This window comes from Lasioglossum baleicum, chromosome 2 (assembly GCF_051020765.1).
Source record: "Lasioglossum baleicum chromosome 2, iyLasBale1, whole genome shotgun sequence".
Lineage (NCBI taxonomy): Eukaryota > Metazoa > Arthropoda > Insecta > Hymenoptera > Halictidae > Lasioglossum > Lasioglossum baleicum.
In genome coordinates this window covers 15,432,068-15,458,954 of record NC_134930.1, presented here as the reverse complement: position 1 = coordinate 15,458,954, position 26,887 = coordinate 15,432,068, and the positions used below count along the sequence as shown (strand labels likewise).

The 26,887-nt window shown below is 41.0% G+C and overlaps 1 protein-coding gene across 13 annotated transcripts in view; it reads right to left on the bottom strand.

Annotated features, from left to right (window-relative positions):
- Positions 1 to 26,887, bottom strand: part of Mam (neurogenic protein mastermind) — a 310,231-nt gene that overhangs the window by 90,106 nt on the left and 193,238 nt on the right. For 7 of the 13 annotated variants that reach the window (XM_076444026.1, XM_076444015.1, XM_076444044.1 and 4 more), the window contains one exon: positions 17,225 to 18,937. In XM_076444026.1, coding sequence (XP_076300141.1) covers positions 17,225 to 18,937 — 1,713 coding nt within the window. The remainder of the gene's footprint in view (positions 1 to 17,224; positions 18,938 to 26,887) is intronic. The other 6 variants (XM_076444035.1, XM_076444051.1, XM_076444080.1 and 3 more) reach the window with 1 other exon arrangement.

Sequence of the window (26,887 nt, the reverse complement as noted above, 5' to 3'; positions counted from 1 at the left end):
TAATTGCGTCGAGATAACGCTTTTGCTTATACGGGGACGATTAATTACGATATAGTCGGACCTCCGAACACGCTCGAAGTACATTTCAGGGCGAAATTCCAAAATTGTCGGGCCGAGTCGTCCAACTGTACAGGGTGTATAAAAAGTAATGGTAATCCGTCGTAGAGGTGAACCTACACCTCTGGATCGGTGGACATTTACTTCTAAAAGAAACTTTCCGCAAAATTGTTGTTAAAGTTTGTTTCTACATCAATACCTTCCACTCATCGAGAAGAGAAAATGTTTGGAAGGAGCCACATGTCGCAAACAAATAGTTATCGAGATATAAGCTGTTAAAGTTATTGAAAAATTTGATTGTGTAGAATTATACGTATACATAGACATAAGCCTACTACTATACATATACAGTTCACACGACCGTGTCGATGAGACAGGACATAATCGTGTGTGCGTGCCTTCAATTCGTCGCTAGGTCCGTACCAAGAGATAAATTTGAAGTAGCAAAATATGAAAGAATACCTTATATCCATTGTTACACATAAGAATATTAATCCTGGGTTATAAAATACTAATATCAAGTATAAGTACTTACAAATTTTTCAGAATCTTCTGTTCCTACGTCGGATCAACAGGACACTGCCATTTGCGCGAATAAGTTTGAACCACAACACAGCACATTATCCAAAATTGTGACAGCGAACGGGAAGAAGTTACTCCGACCGCGGTCAAAATAGTACTGCGATTGTCATCTCGGTTTTTCGAGAATGGTTCAGGGTGGATTAAGGTGGGGAAATGTTGCGTTTGTTAATTGGACGGGGGTATGTCGGAAAGAGACATACTTAATTAGGTTGAGAAGTGGGGAAAGTGTCAAAGAAAGTCCTTTCGGCATTGTTCACGGTCATCAATGACGTGATTTACAATGGTAGTCCGGTCGTCGCTTCGATGGGTCCGTCGCACGTGTTGTTGTCTGTTGTTTTTTGCTTGCTATAACGTCCTTTACAGGTATATCGCCCAATTCGCTGGAGGAACGGTGAAGTACGGTAACATTTTATAATACAGGATTAATATCCTTATAACAATGGATATAAGGTATGCTTTCATATTTTGCAACTTCAAATTTATGATTCGAACGGGTAGGGAGACGATGACGTCGTACGGGCCTCTTCTGGATGAGTGGAAGGTGTTGATGTAAAAAACAACTTTACCAACAATTTTGCGGCAAGTTTCTCTTACAAATGCACACCGATCCGAAGGTGTAGATTCATAAAAAATCTTGAAAAATATTCTTCAATTCTACAAGTTACAAACAATTATGTACAGACTAAAATTTTCAAAAAATTCTGGAATACAGAATGCGACAGAATTCACTACGATTTTAATTTATTTCACATCTACAAACGGTACGACCACGGAAAATAAGGTTCTATTTAATTCGACTTCCTTAAAATTCGTCTACAAAAAGTTTGCAAAATTTTAATTACTAGCCTAATAAAATTTAATTGTAAGTTAGATTGTATCTCGTAGAGCATCGGGGTAATTTTTCGATAACTGCGATTTGCAATGTATTGGAGAACAAAAGGTTGGATCGTCAACAAAACAATTTCCCAAGCGGATTTTCGCGGCGTTCAAAGTCGCATAACAACTATTTACAGTTGGACTTCGATCGGCAACACCTCCGACGATGATAGTTCCTAAGGCGGCGGTGAATTCGCCGGTGAGTCGGCTCGCGTCGCACCGGAGAATCCGGTTGACTTGCTAATTTTAACTCGACCATGACACCGCACAAGTGCACCATACCGTCGCGGTTTCGTACGCGCGATTGTCTCGTGCCGCTCGACCGACGGGTTCCAGCCTGATAAACAGGAAAGAAACGAACAAGACGGGGCAAAAGAACTGCTCGGGAAAAAGAAGAGAGCCACCTCCATCGACGTCGCCGCGTCGAACGGGTTAATTAAACCGTTGGCTAATTATCGAGGCGCGTACGACGCCAGACGCCGCTGTGGATGGATCATTTTGACCCTGTCGTAAAGTTAATGATCTTAACATACATACATGCAGTTTCTCAGGTTGAAGACATGTACATTCATTCCTCCATTTTTGCTGTTGTGTACAATTTATTGCACATATGATATTCAATTGTTATTATTGTACATTTTCTTGAATCTTTTATTTTCAAGTTTTATTCGTTGTACATTTTCTTGAATCTTTTATTTTCAAGTTTTTTCGTTGTACATTTTCCTGAATCTTTTATCTTCAATTTTTTTCGTTGTACATTTCCTTGAATATTTTATTTTCAAATTTGTCGTTGTACATTTTCCTGAATCTTTTATTTTCAATTTTTTTCGTTGTACATTTCCTTGAATATTTCATTTTCAAATTTGTCGTTGTACATTTTCCTGAATCTTTTATTTTCAATTTTTTTCGTTGTACATTTTCTTGAATATTTGATCTTCAATTTTTGTAAATGTATAGTTGCTTGAATATTTGATCTTCAATTTTTGTAAATGTATAGTTGCTTGAATATTTGATCTTCAATTTTTGTTGATGTATAGTTTCTTGAACATTTCATCTTCAATTTCAATTATTGAATAAGTTCTTAAACTTCGATTTTTTTATTGTACATTTTCTTCAATATTTGATTTTCATTTTTTCCGTTGTACATTTTCTTGAATATTTGATATTCAATTTTTTCAATATACATCTTCTTGAATATTATACTTCAATGTTTTCATTGAACATTTTCTTGAATATTTGATCTTCAATTTTTGTTATTTTACATTTTCTTGGATATTTGATTTTCACTTTTCGACAACACTGGACGTGTATTTTGTCGCGATCGATTTTGGAACATGAGAAAATGACCCCCGGAGAGACCAGAATCAGAAGATGGGAAAAATGTCCATGCTATTTATTTTTGGCGAATGTGCGGTCTCCTTAAGTCGAAGATAGAAGGAAGAGTAGCTTACGGGTCGATGATCCGGGTAGTTAAATTGGTGGAAATGGTCGTTAAAGAAACGAAAGATTGTTCTTCGAGTTCTGAGAGACTATCGAGCCGCGCGGCCGATCCTTTTTTACCTGGCGATGTAATTGGAAACGGGAACTGTAGCAAGTATCCTTGGGAGAGCAAGACAATCGATAGAACCTTCGGATGTTTCGGAAACAAGAGTGCTGCTGGAAACTATGCAACGAGTGACGGTAAAGAGCGGCAGTAATCACTCTGGAAATCAGTTGCTGTTGAGTATCCTGCAATTTTTTTTATAGATCGTGCTCGTATTCGATCGCAAAATTAGTACTTTAATAGCCGGAAGTCTATTAAATAGGCTTGTCGATATCTGTGTTTGTAAGAAGTTCGATCATTTTACCTTCAATTACATGAGAGTGCTAACTTCCACGACCATTTTCATCCCCTAAATATAAATGCCAGCTACCACGAAAAATATGTTGAAAAATATTTTAGGAATATTTCCATTGTTTCTGTGTGCAATAATAAAATACCTGATAACTGTATTGGAGTAGAAGTCCACTGCAATTTTACTACTTGTAGAGAAGAACAAACACAGAACTTTTTGTATAAATTAAAAGTAGATAGCCAGGAGCTGGCACAATGATTAAAAGGTCACTGAAAGTCAAAGGTAAAAGCATGTTTGATTCCCACCTTTGACTTCGGACGACCTTTCAACAATAATTTGTTAAAATCACTTCAACATCGTCTATTACACAAGATGCTGTGTTAAATAATGTATTACAAGCTATTTTCTATCGAGCACACATAAATAAATGTGTTTGTAAACAGAGTTGAAGTTTCTTGTACTCAATACTTGTCTGCAAACACAGTTCATGAATCAATCTTAATTTTTTACTATAACTCTATTAACTAAAAGGAAAAACAAAGGATGATTGAAAGTACATTAATGTGATTTCATTTGACAAGGGAGGGAAATCTTTTCGAAAGAAATTTCGTAATAGACTACCCCGTTCACATACAAATTGCAACAAAAATTGAAAAGAGCTGTCAGTCGACATTATGAAAAAATGTTTCGGTGAGGAATTTTGTAATAGACTTCGCCATTTAAATACAAATTACAGGAAAAATTGAAAAGAGCTGTCACTCGACATTATGAAAAAAATGTTTCGGCGAAGAATTTTGTAATAGACTTCCTTAATTAATCACATACTGCAAGAAAAATTGAAAAGAGCGTCTCTTGGAATCATATAGCAATGTTTAATATTGTACAATTATTTCTAGGAGCTTGCAAAGGACAGCATTGCACTTTAAAATTAACCGTCTCACCCCATCACTGCAAATCGCGTCAAAATCAAGGGAGTAGTATTCGCAAACTTCGTGAACTTCGGAAACTTGGCGAAAGCAACCGAACGCGTACGATAGCCAACGGCAAGGTTGCACTGAATATTCCTTAATCATTGCGAAAGCGACAAATTAGCGAGACACAGTTGTCAAAAGTTGTCAGCAAAAAGGACACGCGGAATGACCGCGCGTTAGACACGGATACTTTACTCTCGGTTAATATTTATGCGTTGCACGCCGCGTGGCACCGTCGTGTTTTACATGCAAATATTCGGGGGAACCCGAAAAAACTGCTGTCATTGCGCGGCGCAAAAATTAAAGCGGCCCATGCGTGATTTATATACGCGCTGCATAAAACGGGTAATGAATGGGATCGCGTGTGCGTGTACGTGTAAATACGTGTTTGCCGAATGCATAGTGTGTACACCGTGTGTACCGTGTGTGCTCTGCGTTGTACTGCGTGTGAATTTGCGCGCACGCGTGCGTTCGGCACGCACCGCAACGCGCGAAAACTCGCGTAATCGATACGGGCTTTAAGTTTGCACGGCGTCGACGACCGAACGAACCTGTGCGACCCCGACGAATGGATTCCAACGTTTCACGGCCGCCACATTATCAAAATAATCCTTATTGCCACGCCTTTGTGCGAATTTGATGCATCGCTAATGATTAAACCGCGGAATCTAAAACTGTAGATAAGTACGTACAGTAATTAAGAGATCCGTGCAATGAGGTAAAACGATTTAAATTTATTATCTAATATCATCAAGAAACATGTCATCTGTTGACAGAATATGTTGATTACAATGCTGCTAACTTTGATCAATACGCTTCGTTCAGGAGAAAGTTACTTCTGCTTCTCAATTAAAGCCTTGATCTAAGAAATACACGAGGGTCCGTGCTGTTTCTTAGATCAAGGCTTTACTGTACTGTTAAAAATCGGGTAGTATAACAACCTAATAATTCAGTGAAGAGAAATTAAAATTTTTTAAAAATGTTTCCATGTGTAATTTAATTATTTATTTTGTTTGGGAAGCACTTTCTCGCTATTTCGTAAAGCTTTGACACATTTTCTAAGCGAGACTTTTTTTATGCGGTCCCTCTCCACCGCATAGAAAAATTTTTGTAATATGTTGTGAAAAATTATTTGTTACAGCTATTTATGAAGTTTGTGAATATTTCTTTTTGTGCGTTTTTTTTCTACGGTCCCTACCTACCACACAGAAAGAGGTTTGACTGTATTCAGATATGACAGGAATCTTTGCGATCAGCCAAGTAATTCTGTAAATTCTAAAGGTTTGCAACATTCGCGGCGCAGCAACAAATTGTAACGCCGCGCTCGCAATTTTTCAATACACCCGAGTTATCAAACGTCCTCTCCAAACATCACGATGTAACACCGCGTTTGCCGATCGAGTACCGGCATCGTAAAAACCGCCCCGTTTCCGCGGGCGTCCTAACGATCAGCGGAACGCAACAAAAATATCGTGTATACGCGGCTCTCTCCCCGAAACGGGAAAAAGAGAAAGAAAAAACAATTAAAGAGAGGATAACGACGAGACTCCCAGTGCCGAATGCACAACGGGAAGAGCGAACGGTATCTCGGCGCATCCGAAATGGAAACGGCGGAACTAAAAATCGAATCCGCTCGTTTCGTACGCGCTGCTGACCGCCGATAGCATGACTGCGCTTCGTATTTGCGTTAACAGTTTCCTTTTTCTTCCAAGGGGGGAACGTCGACTTCCGTGGAATCTTTGGAAATGCCATTGGAAAATCACCCTGATCCTGAGAGGCTTGAGCAATCTTTCAGAACTTTATGATGAAGTCTTCATAAAATGTTGCTCAATCTACAATTATTTTCTTAATAAAAATTTGAGCATCGAGACACAGGAGCTAAATATAAATTTATATTTGTCACTAATAATTAGACTACGGATTTTATGCATTCATGACAAAAATGAATAGGTGTAATTCGAAATAGTAGAAAGATTAAATGAGTTTAACAGTGTCGATACACTATTTTGAACATATAAAAAGTATTAACGAGGAAAATAAACTGTTACTTGGCTTCTATAGATCGTAATTGATGTGTAAAAATCTTATTTTGCATTACGATCCGCAGTCTACTAATAATTTTAAAAAGCAGTGAAAATAATATATATATTTATACTTTTAAAGTATAGTTCACATTTTTGTCATAAATGCAAAATTTTGGACAAATCAATCTTCTTGCTTACTTATTACGTCGATTTTACTAATAATTATATAATGAAGTGTAGAGAATTATATAAATATATTATATACTATATATTATGTACTATATATCGTGGTAAAATATTTTTTTGGCTTACTTGTAACACTGACAATATCGATGTTCTTGTTGAAGGAAAAATTGATAACAATTTTAAATTTTGTCCAATAATTATCATTTATGAATTTGATATCAAAGAACAAATTAAGTTAATAGCGGTGACGGCGCCAAAGAAATTTTTCAGTAAATTCAAGAAAGGAATATTGTTCCTTAAAGATGAATGGTCGACGGTGATGGCAGACAAGGAAATAATGCGTTTTACCGTCGACTGTACAGGCAGACGCGATGTAGGTTACAAACAGAGGTACATGGATATCGATTTCAGCGCGGTATCCAGCACCGTTGTGGAATGCGCGTTCTAACGTTCTGACGAGGTCCGGATAGGCTGTACTATGTGCGTGGCAGGAGCCAGGATAACCAAGGATCATTGTCCGCGAACTGTTCGCGGCCGGAAGTCCCACATCTTCCTATCTTACTATCTTCCTGCAGGGTCACGACGCCCGCTCAGCGAAATTCGAGACCCCCTGTCTACTCGAGATACACAACGTGCGTCTTTCCTAACTGACTAAAGTCTAATTTATTTTTAAGTTGCACTTGATTTATTGGGAAACCTTCCGCGTACTCGAGAATAAGAATCAGAGTAAAGAATTGAGAAAAATCGAACAGTATAAAGAAACAATTGGATTTTATTTTTTTTTTAACTGTGACGCACCCTAGCTAAAAATAGGAAAAACTTTATCTCGTTATTTAATTAATTTCCAGGGTGGTTGCTCTTAAGCTTCAATACTTTCTCAAATTTTTTCTGGTTTTTCACTCTTTATAGTCAAAGTTTGCAAGTAAAAAAATCGGAGAACATTTTCGAATATGTGGTTCGATATGCTAAATGTGTTAGATTTTCTTAAGAATTTCTAGATGCGATTTTAAATCAGGAAAATCCGCAGTATGTATAATGTTCATACCGCTGTAATACTTCTACACAGCCAGATTCGTGCTAGATCTGTTCCAGATCTCTTTAGGAGCCGCGATCAACATCAAACAGGTTCGCAAGGGTTCTCGGACCTCCCTCACGCCCGAGATAGGTCACCGAGCGTGGATTTTCGAGGGTGAAAATCCCTCGCTTCTTCGCAGCCTGCCCTGGGGGGTTGAAGACGACTTCCGAAGATTTCCCGCGTGTGGAAAAAAGAGGAAAAACGTGTCACGCCGCTGAGTATAAGAAATATTCCAGAAACAGAGGAAGCTTTGCGACTGAACGAGAAAGCAGTCGGACTTCCTCGCTCAGGATAAATCTGGGTTGATTCTTCCTGCCATGAAATGAGAGGAAACTTTGCGAATTTTATACGGATTCGAAAACCATCCGAAAAAGTCGAGTCTTCGCATGATCCATGACTGAAATTTCAAACCTGTTCAATCCAAAATCTAAGAAAGTTCACTTAAAACGTCGATTTTAATTGATAGACTGTGGATGAGTGTTTCACTTTATTATAATATTGCTACTCACACATTATTATTATTAACATCTATATTTTTTTGGTTAGTTATTAATACGAAAAATTCTTCTAATCTCTATTCTTTTAATTTCGTGCAATTTTTATTTTAATTTAAATAATAAAGTCCATTCAAAACAACAATTCACAATAGCTAAACAAATAATTTTCACGAAAATCTTTTTATACAACTTAATTTCCCTTTGGAAGTAGAAAATTTTTAAAAAATTGATTGTCCAACACCCTCTAGCTTTCAAGATATCTTAGAAACCACCTTTGGGGGTTGTTTTCACCCTTCCGGTGCAAACGCTGGCATTTTTCAAAAAATTGTCTTACACCCTCTAGTTTTCAAGATATCCCAGAAACCACTCATAAGGGTTGTTTTCTTTGGCATCAGTGTGGAATATTATTTTTCGAATTATTTTTCATGTTAGTTTCACGGAGTTGGATCTGTGTAATATTAATACGTCATGTTCTAGATGAAATGTCAAGTCGAGTCGCTTTTCGACGTCGTTTCACGCGGCGTAGAATGGCTGGCCGATTTCCAGTCGGTGCGCCGTGTATCTAATTAATAGAAAACAACACGGTTGTCGACGTGTGTTGCACAAGAGAGGCGGCTGTCGCGAACGGTCACGTTAATATCTGGACCACACATTGCGACGTTCGAACAACGCTAGACGGTTCTGTGGTTTCTGGGCGCGAAAGTCGCCTCGCCCGAGTACTGTTTCATTATCGAATCACGTTTCAACCGGCACACTGCTGTTCCATAGTTCTCCACAACGTACCGATCCGACTCGGATGCTGTTGTTCACGCCTGTGTTAACATTTCGAGGGCCGAGCGGCTCGCTGTCGCCTTCGGCTATACGTCTTTTGTACCTGCGCGTACTATGACGATCATAGAATAGAACGAATCCAGAACTGCTAGCTGCACTTTGCAAACCGTGAATCAGTAGATGGAAAATTAAAATGTAGACACATTTTTAAATTGTTAGAGCCAGCATATTAACATCATATATATTTCTTCAAGTATATTAGAATAATTGCAATGTTGCTAAATGATCATTCAGAAGCTTGGTACTCCTTACAAGAAGAATAAGAATAATTCATCTCGAATCTGCATCCAGTGTTGGGCAATAAATAAATTTATTTAAATAAATAATTATGTAAATAAAAATTAAAATAACAAGTTACGTGTTACTTGGATATTCAAACAAAAAGCAAAAATAACTATGTATTATTTGAGCAAGTCTAAATGAATTATTGAAAATAATAAAGTTAATTCTTATTTACAAATACAATTTCAATTATTAATTGTTATTTACAAATATAATTTCAATTATTATTTGTATTGACAAATAACTATTCATTTGATTTCCACCTTAATCCAAATTATAAATAATCTTTTATTTGCAAATAAGAAATAATAAATGGACCACTTTTGGAATTATTTAAATCACTTGTATTTAAGTAAAAAGTTTAGTTATTATTTGCAATTAAAATCACACGTTTATCTATTATTTGAAATAAAGTTTGCCCAACACTGTCTGCATGCATCCCTCGTTTCAATTAGACATTAGAATTTCAATTTTATTTTCTTCGTATACTAATTCAAATTTTTCCTATCCATCGTGAGAGTTCAAAGATGAAATTAAGATATTTTTGACATATCATGTTATTGCATAAACCTATGACGAAATATCTTTCTAATTTTTTTATTTTCAATCCACTATACAACAAAATCTGTGGTCAACCTGATCACCAATGTTCCCCAATATAATTTAAGACAGTTCTTTGTAAGCGAATTGAACGGTACCAGATGCCCCAGACGTTCCACCACTATTCCGCGAGTTCAACTCGGTTGAGTCGTTTCGTGGGGAGCCAGACTTCATATTAGACGTCTAATTTTCGCCGAGAGTTCGTCATAGTTACAGGTGGCACACGATCTACACTGTAGATCAGCTGCGAAAACCAGTAATACAGAACTCCCCGCGCGGTAAGAGAACGGAGAGCGCGAAGTAGCACGCCGCGCCATGCCATGGCGAATCTAAATGCAGAACACCGCGAACGTTGAACCGTACAAATCCTTGTTTACGTGCCGCCTCCAGAAAAATGAATATTTATGGAATCGATATCGAATTTTCCTGGCCGCGTCCAACCGGAAAAACGAGAATAGACCGCGCGAGGATTATCGCCGGGGACCATTCCAATTCGACTCCTCTGCAAAACATTCGCCCCATCGATCCGCCGCGAATCGCAACATATTCACCAGCCTGCAAAATTTTCACAGACAATCGCCTACTTTCTTCTTAACTTCAATGGAGCGCTCGTGCAATTTTATTCTCATGTTCCTGTATTTTAATATTGCGCTCCCTCGAACAGCGCGGCAGTTAGGGGTTGTTACCACCCTTCAAAAAAATATGCACCGATCGTTTATTTAACATTGTTATTTATAGAGGCACAACAAATTGCTTGGCGATAAAGTGATCGTATTCGGAGGGGGACATAAGTCTGCTTGAGCGGAGGTCATCTCAAGGTCGTATTTTTCGAGATCTCGCGAACCTAATGGTTCTTTAAATAGCACGACTTTGTATCGTGGAATTTGTCAACGAAAAGAATCCGGCTTGTTCGAGGGTATTTCTATTTGTAGGAAAAATGTAGCAAATCTACCTTGCCTTGTTTCCTGCATAAAAGGAAGCCACGCATCGTCAATTATTGTTTCACGCCGAGTGAGTTCAATTTTCGTCGTAACTGCGAGTTCATTGTTAATTGGTGTCTAGCTGTTCTCGAAATCCACAAATGTCTTCAGAGGGGTGAATAAACACTTTCAATAAAATAGCATTGTGTTGCTGTTGACTGGTCACATTCTGATCTTTCGCTGACATGTAAATCACGAAGGGCCGGGTCGATAACCCTTAAACCCTGGTGTGGCGGAGGATCAACCGAAACGAGCACGCGTATCGGATGCGATCTAGCAATGGTGGACGACAACGGGGTTCGTGAAAAGAAAATGGGCTGGGGCGGCGCGAACACACACACGCGCGGGTGTACGAGGAACCAGAAGAAGAAGGTGGAGGCATACTTTCCAAAGGGGCGAAAGAGCGTATAAGCGAGCGACGGCGCGACGCAGCGTCATTATCATGCGAACGCGCCTCGGAGCGTTCTGAACGATTTGAATATTTCGTCAATTAAGCCGATGCGCGATTTGCATAGGTGAGACAGGGTCGGCAACCAGCGACAATTTATTTCCCTGTGCGTGGCGGGAACGCGCCTGGCTCCGATCGATACCGATTCTCGATTCTACGGACTGACAAGATACGATCTGGCCGCATCCCTTTCGGTTCGGCGTTAACCTCGATTTTTTCACCACGGAAATTACTTCGAGGGCCAAGGGAGGAAGGGATGCCGGGTATTCCCCTCGGGCTGGCATTCTCAAATTTTATACGTGGCTGGAGAGCACCATCAAATTTTCGAAATGCTCCCGGCGAGAGGGGACCTGCGCAACACTCGCGATCGTATCAACATCGAAATTCTGTCTCTGTGCAGCTAATTTTATTAATTCTACTCGCATCGTCGCACCGTCTACTATTTTATTTCTCACAAGGGAACACGTACTGAACTTCGGGTATGTGTACTATAAAGGGTGTCCCAAAAATGTTGTACTTCCTTGAAAGGGGTGGTTCCGAAGGTGAACTTTAATTCTGCGAGGGTGTAGAATCACACTATAACTTCATTGCATCCTGTACACTAATATAGATTTCCTCCTAAACAATTATTATGGACAACGAAATTCTAATGAATAGACTGCGGATGTTTATGCATTTACGAAGGAATTGGTTGGGCGAAATGTAAAACAGTAAGAGATTTTTAAAATTCAAGAATGTTGTAACGTCGCTTTTAATGTAACAAAGTCGTTGAGGGATGAAATCAAGTTTTATGTTATTCCTGTCTCTCGCAATCAATGCAAACATTTTTATTTCGCATAAAGATCCGCAGTCTACTAAATAAGTCTACTAAAGTAAGAGATTGGTAATTTAGCAGCAATGTGGCAGACATAATTGGCAATAAATGATTGCAGAAGATTTTAATCGTCGATCTACGTATGCAATCTAACAAGAACGATTCCTAATTTGTCCGAATGGAACAGTTCGTACACATTGAAAACGCATTGGGAGGAGCGACCTGATAAGAGAATGTTCGATGTCAGGGCAGCAAGAGGAGAAATCGTTGGAAGCTGCCGATCGAGAAAACGGTGCAGGACTTCCTCCGGAGCGTCTTGCCCGATTGTATAAAATCCCTGGGCTATTGTGGTCGTTTTGAGCAAATCTTATCCGGCTGTACCCCCAGAAGAACGGCTTCGAAACGCCACCGAAACGTTTTCTCTGTCCCAATCGCGTATGGACACGTCCGTCCCTCGTAAATCACGCCAGCCAGCAAAACGGATTTGCATCTGAATGCGTCGTGGCGAACGACGCGCCTCCTTCCTCGACGTTTCCCGTCTTCGAACCCCGATTATGCCGTGGCCCGACGATTCTTTTCACTTCGTGACGCCCGTTGCACTTTCGTCCGGTGCCACGTGCACGAAAACTCCTCTGTCCGTGTCACCAAAATCGTGGGCATCGAAAATTCGAAGCCTTCCTGGCCCAGCATCATGCAATTACACTGTTCAAGTTTCTGAGGGTCATCTTTTATGAACATGCGAAATCGATCAAATCATGATACCGAATTTTCAAGCTTGATATCGGACGAAGTTTCACAGATTTATAGTACATCCAAGCTAATGCATTCGCTTCCTACTATATTTTGTGAAAAATCCAAGAAAGGATCCAAGAAATATTTTATTTTGAAAAATCTTTTTCATAAATCAGACGTATTATTTTTTTAAATTTTGATGTATTAGGTGTGCAAGTAAGTTCCTTCCCCTTTTTTTCTACGATCATAACTTCTGACTGAATTCGAATTACTTCAACAATTTCAAGCAATATGGCGTGCGAGAAGCATCATTTGCGTCACTGCTTACTCTTTCCATTACAGCTTGTGAAATCAGCTGTTGAAGCTACTGAAATGGTTTGTACGGCACTGGGAGAGACCGCTGTATCTTACTGAACATGCAAAAGGTGGTACCAAAGATTTAAAGCCGGAAATTTTTATTTGGAAGACGACGATCGTTAAGGTGCATCGAGAAAGTTTGATGACGGTCAATTACAGGAAATGCTCAACGAAAATCCGACCTAGACGCGAGAAGAATTGGCAGAAAGATTGGGAGTCACACACCAGACGAGATTTCATTACATTTTATGTACGTAAATATGTTAACAGACGAATTTGAAATTTTTACAACACAATGGACAGAATTTCTATCCGAAAATCATGCACACATTTAAAACATTTATCAAATGTACAACAGTACTATCGATTTGAATATCCCACTAAAATTAAAACCAGCAAGTTTCTCACTAAAAGAAAAACGTGTCACTGGAGGAAGTTGCACGCGCGCGTGTCAGTGCCCGTATTCCTCCACTTCCGGTCCCGAGACAGTCCAAAAATTCCAAACGGCGTCGTCCGGTTGAAGAGTGCTATCTCGAAGGAAATTTGCATATCACTTCGCGTTGGCAACAAACACGAAATAATAAACAGCGGTTTCAGTTCCCACGTTAGCTTTCTTCGCTTTGTATTAAATTACGATGCAGCTCCACTGGATTTTCGATCATACCACAATTAGTGAAACCGAATTTTTAAGCGTGATATTAGACGACGTTTTCAAAGATTTAGAATATATTGAAGCTAATACATTAATTCTTTGAGTCTACTACATTTTGCAAATTGTGCTACCTTGCTAAAGTTCGAGAGAAAGTGTCCGTCCATAAAAACACTATTTTATTATTAAAGATATTTCTAAAAAACAGAATAGATAATTTACTATTTACCATTTAGCATGTAAACGAATTGGAGAATAATAAAATATTTTATTTCCAAAAATTTCGTTGCATGTCTGAAATAGAATACACAATTTACTATTTACCATCTGAACGAATTAGAAAACTATCGTTTTAAGAGACGCGAATTACCATTTACTATTTGCAATAGTACCTTATCTAGATCTAATTGAGGATCACTCTGCTAGTCAAATGCGGAGGAGGAATGGTTTAAACGCCATTGAAAATGTACTGAGGCGAGTAAGATGATTAATACGTGATCGATGGAACGATCGAAAAATCAGTGTAACCACACCTTCAACCAGCAATCGCGCCGGAAGTCGCGAAGCAGTCGAAACGAGTCTTGCTGCATCGAAGGCGCGTCCGTGTTCCTCGCGCGGAAAGCTGCTGGAATTATAACGACCACGCATTGTTATCGGATCGAGACGGTGACGCTTGGAATGCAAACGACTCGGGCATTTAGGTCAGCGACGCCGCACACACTCTTGTATTTCGTCCGATGGACAAAGATCACGAATTCGAAGGTCTGAAGAACGGAGATCCAAAAAATCGTATACATACCACGATACGCGGGATAGGCTAAAATTCATGATGCGAACAAGCTTGACAAGACAATGCTCCTCAAAATAACAATGCAGTCACGGTGACTTCAATTTCCAGAAAAACGCAGTTCAAAATATTCATGTTAAAATGTTTGTGGAGATGCACACATTATAGAATATGCTTTTTGTCAGGGAATGAAGAAAAACAAAGCACTGAAAAAGACAAGTGCGATTAATAAATTGCCGATCTTCATGGAAAATAAAAATTGTCTGTATGAATTGCAATAAACAGCTGCAAAATAGCTAATTCTTGGATTCGTTTTATCTTCCTTGGCATAAATGTATAAACTCCTCAGTCTAACAATGTCTAGTAACACCGATAACACAAGAAAGTAGAATATAATTTTAATTTAAAAGAAACCAGACGGAATTCATATTCAACAGATTCGACAAATCAGCCACGGAATCAAAGAATTTCGAATTCCGTACTTTACTTGGAAAATTGTATCTTGTTCATGGTTCTGAAAAAAACCCATCACTACTTGCAGTCCAGTGACGTCGACAATAAAACATTAAATTCAATTTCATCTCGAAAGAAACAGGTAAAATTAATATTTAGCGGATTCATTAAACGAACTAGAATATCAAAGAATTCATGCTTGACAAAATTGCGTCATTCCCATCGCACGTAGAAACGCAGCACCGCGCAACGTGCAGGTAGTCGCGAGTGCATCCCCGCGACTACCGTGCGTTGCGTAGCGTATTGACGCGGCGGATTGTAGGCGCAGGTTAAATCGAGCAGACGGTGGCGGCGTCGCGACGCCGGCTGCGCGCGTCCGTGCACCCCTCCTTCTAACCCCTGCCAACCCCTCCGTCGACGGGCAAACAGCGTCGCGAGGGGGTGGTAGTGAAAGAGTGGTGGTGAGAGAAGTGGGGGTTGCGCCGAGAGGGAAAACTCGAGATTGGGGTGGGGGCAGACTACTTGTTGCGCGTCGCGGCGCCCTCGTGACGCCGAAACCTGACGGCGTCCTCCCTCCTCCCACCCCCTGGAAAGCGCTGGCACGCCACGAGCGTCGATAGCGATCCCCTTCGCTGGCGACGCCACCGGCGACGTCGTTACCACCACCATCCCCAACGAGCCACCAGCAGCGTCGCGACGCCGGCGTCGGCGTCACGAGTCGACGCCACCGACGTCGCCGCCGCCGACAAAAATAGACGTGTCGTCGTCGCGACGCAACAGATATCATTCGGCCTCCAACGACACGCGCACGGAATCCTGACGAGGTCGAACTAAAATGAGGACTCTGAGTCCTTGCGATCCTTTGTCCTTCATCGTTCGCTGGTACGAATTGACGTGTATGGCTGTCTTTAGATGCTGAAGGGGTTGTGGCACATTTCAGTGTGCTCTGCTTCAAATATGGGCCATAGAACTGTTTTAGATAATGTTCTCTCCGAGAAGCAAACTGAGCATAGAATTTTTGATTCTCGCGAAATTGTGAAGATATTTAACACGATATTTACCGACCATCAAAAGTGACTGATGTGTACAGTATTATAAAAATAACAAGATTTTTATTTATATTTTGTGCGATTTTTACTATAATATATACTGGAGTCGAAAAATGTATTCAATAAATTCCCATGAAAACACCTTTACAATTTCAATAATTGTCAAATAAAATATCTAAAATGGGTCATTTGACCCCTCGTGGTAGGTTCAGTGTTAATGTTGTAATTCCGTAAAAAACAATCGTACAGCAATAAACTTGCACTCATTTTAAAGCTGGAACACTCTGCTTTCGCACAGTATTATTAATTTTCTTCTAGGAAGACCCATTCTTTCTAAACAAAGTTTGATATCGAACTTCCCAAGAAAATTGAGAACAAAGAATACATATAAATCTTCTGTTTTGTGAGGAGAATTATTAATGTTAAAGGACCTCTGACCCGAATGGCTGCGAGAGAAATTGTAAAACAAGGGGTTATTCCTTGAGTGCCCCGTTAAATTCGCGTGACGTTCCATTTACGTGGGCCACAGATGGTCCGCGTTCCTACATTTATTATGTGTACTCGCGAAATATTGGGAGGACGAAGACATTTTGCTAAGAGTTGCTTTAATTAGAGTGAAAGGAATTGATCGTCAGGGATGTTTTTATAAAAATACTTATCCACATTCTACTAAACAATGTACATTACTGAAAATTAGTCGCCTAACATTTCGGTTACTGTGTCCTGCCCGAAAGCACAAGTAGTAAACCGAGATTTTCGTTGGTCTGACTAAAACGATCTCATTCTACTTCAGCAGTTGAAACTAACTGTGAATCGTTACAAAAAATCAATTCAAAAACTCTTTGGTAATTGAATCACTTATGACATTTACGAAAAAATTGGAAAATCAACATTTTTCATTTTCCGGATAATCGAGATTTTATAGAATCGTGGATTAAACAAGTAAACGTGACCCGAAGTGTATCGAGTTTGGTATCATTCCAATAAAAAAAAAATGTGACGAATATGCCAGTAAAAATTTCACAAAAAAAAACTTTAAAAAACAAAGGAACTCACAGAATTAGCATTTGATCAGTTTCGTAGTGAATACCGTAAGAGCCAGTCCACACAGACCGATAAAACAATGTGACTTCACTAACCTGAATCTGATGCCCGGGGTTGTTGATGTGTAGCTGCTGCGCCTGGTTAATTTGCAGGGAGGAGGTGCCAGATCCCGAGGGAGGTCTTGGCGGTGTGGAGCTGGTGAAGGGTGCTTGGGATCCGGTTTGATTAGGTCCGGCTCCCTGTGAGCCCCTGGGTGGAAGCGGATACCCAGGACTGCCATGATTCGGCATGGATCCCGGGCTGCCTCCATACGGCGAATACTGCTGTTTGTAACCTCCACTGGGTCCTAGCATACTAGGTTTGCCACCGGTAGCAGGTTGGGGTCTCTTCATATCTGCAAGGCCCTGAGCAAACTGCGTCTGGGACCCCACAAACATTTCACTGGGCTGCTGGCTTTGGAATCCGGCATTACCATTGTTCTTATGATAAGACCCTGTCCCGGAGGTAGCCTGGGACTGTCCTCCAGGTGGACCAGTACTACCGGGACTACCAAGATAGTCCGACGTGCCACCAAACTGAGGGAACTCGGCATAAGGTGACCTGGCTGTTGGTCCTCTAGCAGCTGCGGCTGCAGCAGCTCCAGGATTGAATCCTCCTAAGCCAAGCTGCTGACTCTTGTGCTGATGCTGTTCAGCCATCTGCTTCAGGGTCTGAGCAGCAGGACTCATCTCCGACTTGAAGTCCAGGCCAGAATACGGCAACCTCGCAGGGGAGTACTGCGCGGAACCAAGACCCCCAGGACTCGAGTTAGCAGGCAGAGCGTTCCCGTTGTTGGTGGGCGTGCCGTTGTTCACGTTGTTGCTGTTGTTGTTCCCGTGCTGCTGGTGTATCGCGTCCTTATCATCCTCTATCTTGATCTGGCCGTTGTTCGTGGCTATGCTGTTGTTATTGTTGTTGTTGTTGTTAGCCACAGCTGCAGCGGCCGCAGCCACAGCCGCGTTGTTCGCCAGCGCCTCTACTGGTATCTTATCCTCAAAGTCGAAGTCCTTCATGAACTCCGGATGGAAGTCCGAGATCTCGGAGATCAGGTCCTTGAACGCGTCGGAGGTGATGATCTCGTCGCCCGTGTCGTCGCCCATGAAGTCCGAGAACCCGGGGAACCCGCCGCCATTAGCGGCAGCGTCCTTCTCCAACGCAGCCGCGCATTGTTCAAGGTCCACGAACTCGTTGTCAGGTTCCTGTTTGCACTCCACCAGGTTCCCGATGTCCACGCAACCGATTCCTCCGCCGGTCGCTGGGCCACCTGTGCCACCTCCACCTCCACCAGGCCCACCGCCGCCATTGTTCCCGGTCTGGGACCTCGAGGTCGCAGAGGCGGGCGTGTCCGGCCCAGATTTTGGTGACGAAGACGCGTTCAGCAGGTCGCTCTTCACCGAGGCGTTCGTTAACGCCTTCACCGTCACGTTCGTCGAGATCTGCTGGGCCTGAGAGTTCGCCGCCGATGTCGTGAACTCTAGTTGCTGCACGATCTCCACGGAGAACTTCGTCAGTCCCTCGTTTCCGCCTCCGCCGCCGGTGTTCCCACCACCGCCGTGCGTCGGGCCCGTCGAGTTCGCACCGTTTCCGGGCGGATGCTGACCGTGACTGTGATGGGGCCCACCCCCACCACCGCCGCCGGGACCTTGCTGGTGCTGATGCTGCGCCTGCGTACATTGCAGCTTCACCGGCGGCTCACCGAATCCACCGTCGCCGCTGCCACCGCCAGCTGGCTCCAACTCCTCGGCCGTCCTCTTCACGAATTTTTGCTGCTGAAACCAGAAACAAGGGGATAATTAGTTTAACGGCGACTAGTAGACCAGGGATTCTTAACGCAAACCAATCAGTGTCCCATTTTAACGGTTTGGACGAAACGTGTGATACAAGGAGGCAAATATAGTAGCGGGCAAACAAATTTTCTCAAGGTCATTTTTTCTGAGATACCGAAGGTTATCAAAGTAACTTTTAAAATGGGACCGTACCTTTTCATCATCACGGTACACGACGAGATGAGCGCAAAAGCACAAAAAATTCCCAAAAATTGGATAATAGTTGGAAAAATGACTTGACTATTTGTATCGAGTATTAAGTTCATTCGTAGCCGCAGTGTCGAACAATCGCTAAATTCGTGGAAGTAGATCAGGGCGCATAGAGTCACGCGTCGCGAGTCCCATTCGCGGATCGAGATTTATGCTTGCCGAGGGGTGGCCACGAGCCTAAGCGGGTAGGAGTCGTCCGCGGCGACCCGCACAAAGACGGGTCGCAGAAAAACCGACCGCCGGTATTGACAGGCACGGTGAGAAATCGCTGGGTTAATTGCGAAAGAAACGGGCCGGCTTTGGATCGAGGCATCCCGTTCCCCGAGTTAAATATCCTGCGCTACCGGTTGCTCCCAGAAAAACCGGCGGGGTTTAAAGGACTCGATTCGCGTTTTGCCTTGACCCACGAGCAGAATGCGATCCAGTCAACCGACCGGTCTCTCTCTCTCTCTCTCTCTCTCCCTCTTTTTCTCACTCGGTCGCTTGAAATGGGAAACGCGGCCGACTGCGCGGGATTTAGAAGCCATTACCGCGTTCCTCCCGTTTTTCCTGCGGCTCCCGTTCACGCTGCGATCTCTTCGTGGGTGGCTCACGAGGAGGACGGAATCCTCCTAGCACCTCCCTGAGACGCGTTCCCTTTCGCTAAGCGATATTCCCCCCCTCTGTCTGAGAACTTTCTTCGACTGACTCGATGAGCGCCGGGATTAGCTGGGAATCGGCGCTGATTTTTCCTTAGCTTCTCTCGTCGACCAGAATTCGACTACTCCTACAAACTATTTTTCACTCCATATCAACACAGAATTTTTTGACAGCGCGCGGTAATGCGGATACAGTGAATCCTCTATCGACGCAAAAGCTTCGGGGAGGTTCGTTTGCATCGATCGTAGAGGGACAGCGTTTTTTGAGCTTCAAAGGCCGAGCCGAACGTAGAGAAGGACGAAACTCTCCGCGCCTCTTTCTTTCCCGCACGCTGTCCTTCCTTGTGCCCGAAACGTACATCGTCAATTAATCGCACGGGCTTTTGAGGCTGCGCTCGATATATAGCATATATGGTTATAAATGTCCCTAAAAATGAATGAATAACGTCGAGCGTGTGGTTAGAAATCTATAAGAATCCAACTAGAATCTGAAAGGTCTACTTTAGATCTATTTTTCTCCGTTATTAAAGAGAAAAACATAGATCCATTTTCATAGCAAGATACATTGGTGTATGGCCTATCAGGAAATAGTGGTCAATATTTGAAATAACGACTCTCATAATTTAGGGTTTTTTCCTGCTTCCGACCACTGTGCGTCGGCCGACTTGGCCGATATCGGAGCCACTGTGAGCGCAGCCTTAGTAGGTTCACACCGACATACCCTAGCCGAAATCAGATTACTACAGTGGAGGGGATATTCTTTTTGCGTCCATCGTGTAGCACCTTTTTGCGTGGATAGAGGATTTGCTGTATTTCCGTGTCGACTTGTACAGCAGGAAAAGCCTTCTCGGTCGTGTATATTTCCTCCGGTGGAAACGAGAAAGCCAGCCCCGAGATTAGGTATACGCAAGTCGTAATAGACGCGAGACGGGATCCCAGGGAGTAGTTTCGGTTCCACAGCCTTTAGCGGAGCAATTTCGCGGAGCGAAAAGTACACCGGAGCCTGTGCCCGGATAACGGAAGTTCGCCTCTCGCGTCAATATGTATCCCCCTCGTGCATCCTGCGCCGACCTCTTGATCCACTTTCCTGGCTCTACTTCGACCACTGACCACCGAATCATCGTGCCTCTTTTCGTTAAACACGAGCTAATACACCGGTTCAACGATACAATCATTCTTTTCTGCTTGGTTCAATCTTTCCACATGTTTTCGAACATGTTCTTTCAGATGGATACTTAACCGATGTACCCAAACTCTTCTGGTTCAATAACACTGTAGGAAAGACTGACGAGAATTGATTGACTTTTACTTTATATTATTTAGTATTAGACTGCGGATCTTTATGAGAAATAAAAATGTTTTGCATTGATTTTGGGAAGCGGGAATAACATAAAAATTGATTTCATCCCTTAACGACTTTGTTATATTATAAGCAACAATACAACGTTCTTGGATTTTTAAAATCTTTTACTGTTTTATATTTCACACAATCAATTTCTTCATAAATGCATACAGAACCGTAGTCTATTTATTATATTGTAAAGGTATTTTTATATTTTTACTACACACACACAGCATAAAATTTGAAGTGAGTTAGTTAATATTTCAGATTGGGTTAGTTGTATTAATAAAACATTTTAACACCGAAGGCAGCCGGCGAAACAAATGATGGAAAATGTGATAAACTCTTTTAAACATTCTGGAAATATGAACATTATGTTGGACGGTCAAACTGCGACATATTGTGGGGCACATTGTGGCATCGCGCAAAGTTAATAACATTTAAATCGCTCTGGAATCGAATTCTCCGCATTTTCATCCCCTTGTCGAATTCACCAACGATCCGCGTTTAAGCGAAAAAAATTGTGTGAATTTTCCCTTTTTTTTTTGCTCTCTTTCTCCCCAGAGCGGGGAGCTCTCGCCGTTGGAATATTTTTCGTGAAAAACGCACATAGTTTGCTAGGTTTCTCGGTTTCATTCGAACTGTTCAGCTCCCCGCGGTCGCGATAATGAAATGTAATCGCTCTCGAATTTTATCTTTTTCGGTTTTCACCGGAATACTATCGTATCCGGTTTAAATTCCTTTTCAATTTTATGGGGAGCGTGAGTTGGACGCGTGAATGAGGGGGTACAACGATTTCCGGTTATATTGTACTGGGTGATTCGCCTAACTGTGCCACCAAAATTACTTCACAACTGTTTGGCACATAGAACGATCGTTCAAATAAAAGTATATGATATATTAAGAATAGTACAAAGAGTTGTCCAATTCAATTTCTTTTTGTAAATTCTTCAATATTTTTATCGACAAGATTCTCGGCTGATCACAGATTAATTTATATTTTTATTGAAGTATAATGAATTTATATTGAAACTGGTGCAATATCATAGAAAATTTTAGTTACTGAGACAAGGGTTAATCGTAAAAAAAAATAGAAATTTAATGCAGTTGGAACGAGTGTTGAATTACAAACAAAAATCTATCAAGAAAAATATTTGAGCAATGCACAAAAGTCTACTGCAGTCTACTAATGACTTCATTGGACGAATACAAGTATGAACGTTTAATTTAAAAAGAGAGGTAGTAATTCCGGTGGCACATTCAAGCGACTCACCTGATATTGGTTCTCCCAGGTCGGACACGACACGCGTTCGCGAAAGTGTTCTCTCGAATTGGAACGGGGAATGGAGCTCGAACTTTCAACGATCGCTTCAAACTTCCCGGGAACGCGAGCAGGCGGCTCTCTTTAATCCGTGTATCCAAGAATTCGTAGAATCCGTTCACGCGACCGGTCGATCATCCGGTAGCTCGTCTATTTCTTCGATTTACTTCAACAGCTTTTAATTATCCACGTGAAAAGATCGACCCTCGATTCCCACACTTCCACGAAACTCTATCGGCAAACTGCTTCAAGTCGATTTCACACCTCCACGAAATTCTGTAGTGACGACGCACCATTGTACAGAGTGTCTCAAAACATTCCACATACATAAAGGTGTTTCAAAACATTCTACATATACATAAAGGTATCTCAAAATATTCTACGTATATGAAAGTGTCTCAAAACATTTTATATCAAAATGTCTCCAAAAATTCTATGTAGAAAAGACATTTTTGAAAATGCCTCAAAACATTCTAGATTTTGTAGTGTCGCAAACCGTTGTATACATTTAAAAGTGTCTTAAAACATTATATATACACAAAAGTGCCTCTGGACATTTTATATAAACATGTCTCAAAAAATTGTATATAGAAGGGTCTCAAAACATTTTGCATGTATAAAACTGTCTCAAAACATTCTACACATTTTTAAGTGTCTCAAAACATTGCACATTTTTAAAAGTGTCTCAAAACATTTTATATAAACATGTCTCAAAAAATTGTATATAGAAGGGTCTCAAACATGTTGCATTTATAAAACTTTCTCAAAACATTTTACATTTTTGAAAGTGTCTCAAAACATTCTAGATTTTCAAAAGGGTCTCAAAACATTCTACATTTTTAAAAGTGTCTCAAAACATTTTATATAAACATGTCTCAAAAAATTGTATATAGAAGGGTCTCAAACATGTTGCATTTACAAAACTTTCTCAAAACATTTTACATTTTTGAAAGTGTCTCAAAACATTCTAGATTTTTAAAAGGGTCTCAAAACATTCTACATTTTTAAAAGTGTCTCAAAACATTTTATATAAACATGTCTCAAAAAATTGTATATAGAAGGGTCTCAAACATGTTGCATTTATAAAACTTTCTCAAAACATTTTACATTTTTGAAAGTGTCTCAAAACATTCTAGATTTTCAAAAGGGTCTCAAAACATTCTACATTTTTAAAAGTGTCTCAAAACATTTCATATAAACATGTCTCAAAAAATTGTATATAGAAGGGTCTCAAACATGTTGCATTTACAAAACTTTCTCAAAACATTTTACATTTTTGAAAGTGTCTCAAAACATTCTAGATTTTTAAAAGGGTCTCAAAACATTCTACATTTTTAAAAGTGTCTCAAAACATTCTAGATTCTTAAAAGTGTCTCAAAACATTCTAGATTCTTAAAAGTGTCTCAAAACATTCTAGATTCTTAAAAGTGTCTCAGAACCTCGCCTTAAAATTCTCGGTTTTGGACATTAAGTACTGATTCAGTGAAATATATTTGTTACATTGAATTAGTCCACGAGACGTCCTAAGTGAATCGTAAATCAGATATCGTTAATAACCGGGAAATTTGATAAAAATATGTGTGCTCGCTCGCGGAAATTAACGTCGTCGCGCAACGTTTATTAAACTCGTCGCTGCTGATAAATGCGACCGAGGACGAGACAAAGAACGCGGCAGGATTAACCGTGCACCTTCTTCTGGAGATTAAAGGTCGGTTTATCTTAGCCAGTCCTGCTCGTCGGACAGAACTTTACTACCCTGGTTTTGTATTCAGTATTTTAGTTTTTTGGAAAATACTGGATATGTAGTAAGGTTCTGTCCGACTGGTCTGTACTGGCTAAGATAAACCGACCTTAAGACGACGTCACTTCGCTGTTTCGACGACGGAATACTGTATAAGATTGTAAGAAATAGGCGTCAAATACGAATACCTTTCATCTTTTAAAAGTTGAAAATTATAATTTTAATTCTTTCGATTAAATCTTCACTGATTTGCACAACAAAATGTCTGAATTAGACCTGGACTTTTGAAACACGTACTCGGGCAATGAAGAATTCAGATACCAGTTCGCATAACAGAGGTTCCACTATATCGTGTATTATACTAACAAATGTAATCCGAATTGTGTCGTGTTCGGGCTCATTTTAATCAGAGAAGTGTCGCGAACATGTCGGTAAAATTGTCATCTAGAAATAATTACAAATAGAAAAGTTATTACCTAAAAAGTATTACCTAACGATAGAAATCAATGTGTTCGTACACGAACCAAGTGAGATTTTGCACATCTAACGAGGCACTACCGTAATCAGATAGAAAAGGAGGGTCGGAGCTAGAGAGGGAAAAAGATGAAAAGGGAGAAGGGCGCGCGGGAGCGAAGGGACGAGTTGATGAAACTGAACCGGACGGGAATGAAAGTCAGGAAAGATTTATGTCCGTGTTAATAACTGCGTCGTCGTTCGCGGTATCGGCGTCGACAGTCTCGATTATGGTCCGCGGCGGCGAGGAAAATCGGTGAACCCTTCAACGAGCTCTCTCGCTCTCTGTACCATTTACTCGCGTTTCGCTGCTACAGAGCTGCGGATCGGACACCTCCAGCGAAATATGATTCCCTCGACCGAGACAAATTTATCGCGCTTTTTACTTTCGAACGGTTCATCTTCCTGTGTAATGGACCGTTCTCCTTCGGACTGCTACTGTCTGCGCCTCAGGATTCGCTGGTACTTTCCAGATTCACTTTCTCCGAACTTTAGAAATTCTGTTGCCGTAGGCATTATCCTATAAATCCACATCGGAATTAATCCTAAAAGAAGTAGGATCTCTATGCAAAATTAAAATTGTCTACATCAATTACAAGGAACGGTGGCCACGTTAACATCTTCAAGATCTTCCTAAGTTTGGGACATTCTGAAATTCTTTAGCATAATCTTACACTGTTTTAAATCCCGTTTACTCATCTTTGTGATAAATGCATAAAATCTGGAATCTCTCTCTTTTCAGAATGAATCCCGCTGTAGGCCGAATTTCCAAAAAGTCTTCGGCCAAACTACGCGTCACCCTTACTAGTAAAAGCACAGAAAATTTCAATCCGATCGATAAAATAGTTACCGGGAAAAAGCAATTTGAGGGATACCGGTTCGGATAATCGAGGCTCCACTAAATCGCGAATTAAACAAGTAACTACGATCCAAACTGCGTCGTGTTTGGACTCATTTCAATCAGAAAAGTGTCACGACTATGTTGGTACAAGTACAATAAACAAATAATTAAAAACAACAAAATATTGTCAATATATCTATCCTCGTACAACGTTAATTTTCATCTCTCTAATCTTTTCGACGATCTTCTGGACATTTCAAGGAGTGCATCTCATAGGAATAAATAAATAGTTCGCGGAGATTGTGCACATCTCGCTCGCATAAATCGAGACATTACCTCGGTCTAGCTTTAGGGCAACGTGCAGGCCTTTATCACGGTCGAAGAATTCGTACGATCGATTAATCCCAGCCGCTTAGCGATTGCAAATTAATAGGCGAGCAGCTCGGACCCCTGAACCCGATTTAACCACCCCCTTCAACCCCCGTGCCGAAATCGGTTAACGACTGGCATCCTCGAGTTTGCCGAACTTGGCCCGACATTATGCCAGTTCGGCCGGAAGTAACGCGCCGCTACATCGCGGCGGTGTTTGCGGCCGAGTATGTTTTGAATGCGGGAGAACGAGGTGGTTGCTATGTCCGATAACGCTATGCTGCGTTGATTCCCTTGAGGACACAAATATGCGTCAATTTGGCATGGTACATCAGACTAAGGTGTAGACATGAGGGGCGAACTGTTTGCTATATACATATTGTTGGATAGTCTGTATATCAAGACGAAAATTAAGGCGAAAATCGATTCGCCTGTCCGGTGCCGTTTTCCTCGCAGCGTCTTTCCTCTCGTTAAATGCTACGCCATGAATGAAGACACCTGTTGGAGCATTTTCTAAAGGTCCGTTCAGCCAGAGATCAGTGCTACTGACATTAACCCTCGAAAGGCGAACGCTTCCGACGAGTTCAGACGCTGTGATGCTCAAACATATTCAAAGCATGTGTAACAAAGTATTATTCACAATTCTCCCCGAAATTTCTACGAGCCTATTTTTTTCTATGTACACTGCTGTGCAAAAGAAAGAAGCGCCCGGCAATATTTAATAGAAAAGCGTGAAAACTCCAATAAGAACACGGTCAGTTTCGAAAAAGGATTCCGCTGTCTAATCGAATTGTTCTGAAACAATATTTGTTATCGCGGATTATCTAATACTTGAAATGCAATAAATCAATCATTGCACAATAAAATTTCATAATAATTTAAAAATAATATTAAATACAATTTCTACATGAAGATATG